Source organism: Andrographis paniculata, unplaced genomic scaffold (assembly GCF_009805555.1).
Source record: "Andrographis paniculata isolate CXL003 unplaced genomic scaffold, ASM980555v1 Contig82END, whole genome shotgun sequence".
Lineage (NCBI taxonomy): Eukaryota > Viridiplantae > Streptophyta > Magnoliopsida > Lamiales > Acanthaceae > Andrographis > Andrographis paniculata.
Window position 1 is genome coordinate 2699818 of NW_026137620.1, and position 5382 is coordinate 2705199.

The following is a 5382-nucleotide window of genomic DNA, read 5'->3' on the forward strand; positions in this document are numbered from 1 at the left end:
TTTACTTTTTCTTTTTCTATACACAAGATAATGGACAAATTTGTTTACTCGTAACAAAAAAAAAAAAAAAAACTAATTGCCTAATATATATATATATATATATATCAATTAGGACAAATAAAAAATTAACTAAGGGAGGATTAAATTCGAATAAGGTTCAATTTGAAATATTTGTAAGTGTTTTTATTTAATTGGAATGTTAATTATTTATTGATGTATTTATTTTTATATTTAATTTGGTTTAAATTATTTGTAAATAATAAAAAAAATTATTTTCAATAAAAATATACCAAATGCAAATATTCAAATTGCGCTTATTGTTTCTTATATCTCTACATTCCCTTTTCTAGTCAAATGACAATGCCTGCATACATGTAAATACTTTTATTTACCACCTTTATATATATAATTATCTACCCAACTAAGATATAGCATAGGTGTAGTATTTATTAATAATATAATTTCAAGGAAATTGAATTAAATTTCCAAACAGGGGATGTAGCTCATATGGTAGAGCGCTCGCTTCGCATGCGAGAGGCACGGGGTTCGATTCCCCGCATCTCCATTTCATTTTATTTTGCTCCGAATGGCGATTCGAGTGTTGCTGTTTTTCAATCAATAGCAGGATTGTCTGTCTCCATTGCTTGGTATGAATGATTGCTTAGAGTTATTTATTGTAGTTTTGGGCATTATGGTTGTCAGGAATTTCGCTCTCATGCCCTCTCTACCTTTTTGTCTTCGTCAACAGGGAAGGGCAATCACTTGACAGAAATTCAATTCTTGAATATGAATTGCGGGGCAAATCTCCATTGATTTCATCAGCTTGGGCCTTTCTAATGATGTTTCTTTGCCCATTTTTTACTTGGTTGCTTGCTGTTTATGTTGCTGTAGCCTCTAGGGAGGGGAGGGGAGTGGTCTTATATCGCTTCACCCCTCTCGTGTATCTATTTTCTATTTGAATAAGTGGATCCCATTAGTTTTGGTTTTTTGCAAGATTCAGAACACAATTATTTGCCTTAGAAATGGGAGCAGTAAAACAGGAACTCTTTCTTTTCTTTTCTTTCTTTTGCTTTGTGTTTAATTGAAGCAAGTGTAGATGCTGGCTGATGAGTAGGACAAAAAATTAGAGAAAGCAACACTTACTTTTTCGGAGGATTGTTCTGATAGATGGGAGAAAATTGCTGCTCAACATCCTGGTATGTCTGTGGAAGATGTTAAGTATCACTATGAGGTTTTGGTTAATGATGTCAAGTGGATTGAATCCGGTTTTGTGTCCTCCATTCCCTGTTAATGTTATAGTTCTCCTCTTAGATGGTTCAAATAGCCATATTGGATCTGGCAAGAAAAGTGGCGATCAGAAGATGAACACAGGTAGGTAGCTACTAGGTAAGTATGTCTTCTTTGGGCTTGATTCTAAAGGCAATGAATGTTATGTTATGGCCTCAAAGAATGTCTAAATTGGACTAGGTCTTATAAAGCTTATTATTATATTGGTTGAATTTGCGGCGATCATCTTTGTTTTCACTTTCTCGATTAACAATGTATGTGTTTTCCTACAAACAAAGTAAACTGCAGGTTAGGTAGATGTTCATCTCTGATTCAGGTGCACAATATCTATTTTTGGGAATGATAACCTGATTCCGGTTATAATACATACAGGCACAGTCTTATCTTCTTGCATCTCGATCTCTAAGAATGTTATTCTTGTAGGTTCTTCCTTTAGGACCGTAAAATGTTGAGGGTTCCCATTTGCGGATATATAATTAATGTCTGTATTTTCCTAACAGGTCGATCTTTTAGATGAGATGGTCATTCTGTATCCGACATGTTATCAAAGCCTGGCTAGCTCTCGCGTGTTGGGACTCCTATTTGCGGATATATAATTAATGACTGTGTTTTCCTAATAGTTTGAACTTTTAGGTGAGACAGTCATTCTGCATCCGACATAAAAGAAGCAAGTTCTTACTGTCTAGCCTCGCCTCGCCTCGCCTCTGGTGCTTACCATAACTTTGCATTTATGCTGTGCATGCATGCATGTAGTCTCAACATAATGTGATGATGATGGAGTTGGTGTCATTTTAGCCTCTCTATGGCTTTCTACTGTTTGTATTTATTTGTTTACGAGCCTCTCTATGGGTTTGTGTCAGGTTGAATACTTTAAACAGGTTAAATTACTCAATTCTAACCTGATCCGTTTATTATCGTGTCGGGTTCGTGTCGACCCGTTTATTATCGTGTCGGGTTCGGGTTGACTCGTATTGACCCGTATATATAATTAAGTCGAATTTCTTGATTCAAATTAAATAATTTTTTGTTGTGTTGTCTTTTATGTTAGTTTTTATTGGTTTGAGCGTAAATTAGATTGAATTATTTAAAATTGAATTTAGTTTAAATTAATTTATGATAAAATTATTAAAATATGATTATTTTACATATATAATAAATATATTAATCAATATTAATATATTATAATCGGATTGTCGTGTCAGGTTTGAGTTGAGAGCCTCAACTCTAACCCGACCCATTTATTATCGTGTCGGGTTCGTGTCAATTTGTATACATAATCGGGTTGAAATTTTTGACCCAAACTCAATTATTTTGTGTCAGGTCGCGTCGAATTGTCGTGTCCGAGTCAGTTTTTGCCAGCTCTAGGATATACGATGATATAGTAGGTAGTTACTATGTATGTATATTCTTGGTATCAAACCTAATAAGGGTTTTTTGGATTAGGAAGATTAGATAGTAGATTAATTATTAGGGCATAGCGCCATTAATTTGGCGTACGATGCCTCCAATCGACGCCAAATTCTACGTCATTTTTTGGCATTAGCTAGCCCAGTCAGTGATGCAAAGAAATATTTTTATGAATGTTTCAAGATCTTTTAAATAAGCTTTATTATTATTATTATTTTTCATGGGACCATAACTTCCAAAAGTTATTATTATACATATGTATATAATTTTAGTTTCATAATTATTTTTAAAATGAACTATAGTAAAAATTATATGGAAATAAGACTATTATTTTGGTACGGACGAAAATGATAAACTAAGACTATTGTATTGGAATGGAGGGAGTATTAATTTATTTTATATAAAATTTTACTAGTAGTGTGTTCATTTATTATTATTGGTATTATTATTATTAAATATATATTTTCTAAATAAAATATAAAATCAAATAACTATAATGCGTTTACATCTAATAATTATATGATTTATTAAAGTGCTGATATGATCAAATGAGGATCATAATAATTTTGATCTAAGTTATCAATTAATTCAAAGTAATTAACAAATCATTACAAGACATATAATAGATTATTAACTTCAAACAATTAGTAAATTATTACAAGAAAAATAATATATGTTAGTGTTATATAAAAATATGTGTTATGTATATTATAGCTATGTTTACTCAGGGTGTGTTTGGTACATAGAAATGAGGCCAAAAAATGGAAATAGTCTCATTATTCTTATTTGTTTGACTTAAAGAAATGGAACTTGAGAAATAAATATTTTGATTTCTCTATGCAGAGAAATTGAGAAAAATTGTGTAGTAGTATATATTTTTTAATTTTTTTTAATCTTTTTTGTACTATTTAATTTATATATTTTTTTAAAAAAATTATATTATTTTAATTTCAAAAAAATCAAATTTAATTTATTGTTAAAGTATTTAAATTTTAAGATTATTTTAAGAAATTGTACTTAAAAAATATTGTATATAATTTACAATTTTTAAAAAAAAAAATCATCAAAAATATTTTTTCATGAGTTAAAATTCTTTTTTTATTAATAATTTATTCTCATTTGATTCATTACAGCATTTTTTTTTAGAATTCTCTGTTTTGTCCAACAATATAATTAATTTTTTAGTCTCTATTCAATTATATTTTTCTCCAATTTCATTCTCTGTACCAAACTCCACTTCATTGTTTTTAGATTGGATGAATTTTTGGTGTGTGGTATGGAGTATTGAGTTAAAAAGTATAAAATATTATTTTAACTTGAATGGTTGACTTTTTGACTTTTTGTAATAAGTGTTTAATTTTTGTTTTATTTTTTGTGGTATAGAGAACTGTTTAAAAAATATAAAATATTATTTTTGGGAATCGCAATTCCGAAAAATTGTTGCACGAACTGACCTTATATTTTGTGTTGAAATCAACATATATTGTATTACATGCAATTACATAATGGGTTATACTATATATTATATTAGCATTTGTTGTGTGAGTTATATATTGTGGTGTGTTATATAATTTGTTTATTGTACTATAGTACTAAAATAAAAATCTATTGTGCTGAAATTAAAATTATATTTGCTACATATAATTATATAATTTGCTATTAAAATATTTGATATATATTACTCCCTCCGTCCATTAAAATTTACCCTCTTGGGCCCGGCACAGATATTGAAAAAATGAATATATTATTGAAAAAGTAATAAGTAGTTGGGTATTTTTGAAAATTTAGTTAGAATTAAAATAAATGAAAAGAGATAATGTAATAAAGTCAGTGATATTTGTTGTAAATAAGTGTTGAATGGAATGTAATAATTAGATGTTGATTGTTGACTATGCCAAAATTAGCAATTGGATAAATTTAGTGGATGGATTAAAAAAAAAATTGGGAATAAATTTGGCGGACGGAAGAAGTATATTAATATATGCTAATTTCTTTATAATATTTGTTTATTGAGTCAAAATATATTATGCTAAAATTAAAATTATATAATTATATAATTTGCTATTTAAGTATTTTTCTATATTAATATGGAGTACTATTTTTATAAATATTTGTTAATATAAGCAAATTAGCTCTAAGTTGATTGTAATGGAAGCACATTATACATACAAATTAATACATCTCAAATCATTTAAACTAATCTATCTAAAAACTTTAATTTATTAAAATGTAAATTGTTGTGTAATTATTAAGTATTTTTTTTTTTATCTAAAAACTTTAATTTATTAAAATGTAAATTGTTGTGTAATTATTAAGTATTTTTTTTATCTAAAAAAATTAATTTATTAAAATGTAAATTGTTGTGCAATTATTAAGTATTTTCTTATGACATGGAAAATCACGACCTTTATTTTTTTTTTAATTCAATCTCTATTTTTTAAATGCATTTTGTGTAAACTTTCGATTGAACCTAATTATCCCTTACAAAACAATTATTAAGTACTTTTATTTATATGCGTTTTAGTAATCGTACAGTAATATTCTACTAAATTTAAATTTTAAAAATGAATAATTATTATAAATTTATTCAAGATCATTATATGTATCTTATTTCTTATATATTAAAATTTTAATATTTAAAAATATTTAATCTTTTATTATTATTTAAAGAAATTTTTATTTATTTTT

At 27.3% G+C, this 5382-nt stretch overlaps 1 protein-coding gene and 1 non-coding gene across 4 annotated transcripts; both read left to right on the plus strand.

The window, feature by feature from the left end:
- The first annotated feature begins 492 nt into the window (after window positions 1-492).
- On the plus strand, window positions 493-565 carry TRNAA-CGC (transfer RNA alanine (anticodon CGC)). The gene has a single exon. It is a non-coding gene; the product is annotated as a tRNA-Ala (tRNA).
- Window positions 566-665: 100 nt separating this feature from the next.
- Window positions 666-2301, plus strand: LOC127241397 (uncharacterized). Of its 3 annotated transcripts, XM_051260422.1 has the most exons (3): window positions 666-1371; window positions 1660-1706; window positions 1788-2300. In XM_051260422.1, the coding sequence occupies exons 1-3, from the start codon at window positions 1212-1214 to the stop codon at window positions 1881-1883; spliced, it is 303 nt and encodes a 100-aa protein (XP_051116379.1). In that variant the 5' UTR covers window positions 666-1211; the 3' UTR covers window positions 1884-2300. The 3 variants fall into 3 exon arrangements, 1 of the variants encoding a protein (XP_051116379.1); XR_007836516.1 differs by lacking the exon at window positions 1660-1706 and having other exon boundaries at window positions 666-1386; window positions 1788-2301; XR_007836515.1 differs by lacking the exon at window positions 1660-1706 and having other exon boundaries at window positions 1788-2301.
- The last annotated feature ends 3081 nt before the right edge of the window (window positions 2302-5382 follow it).

Excerpts from the sequence above, each read along its gene's own strand:
- LOC127241397 (XM_051260422.1), top strand. The coding sequence starts at position 1,212 with ATGTTAAGTATCACTATGAGGTTTTGGTTAATGATGTCAAGTGGATTG. Across the intron at positions 1,372-1,659 it reads CGATCAGAAGATGAACACAG|GCACAGTCTTATCTTCTTGC; the intron begins GTAGGTAGCTAC and ends TAATACATACAG. Across the intron at positions 1,707-1,787 it reads TCTCTAAGAATGTTATTCTT|GTCGATCTTTTAGATGAGAT; the intron begins GTAGGTTCTTCC and ends TTTTCCTAACAG.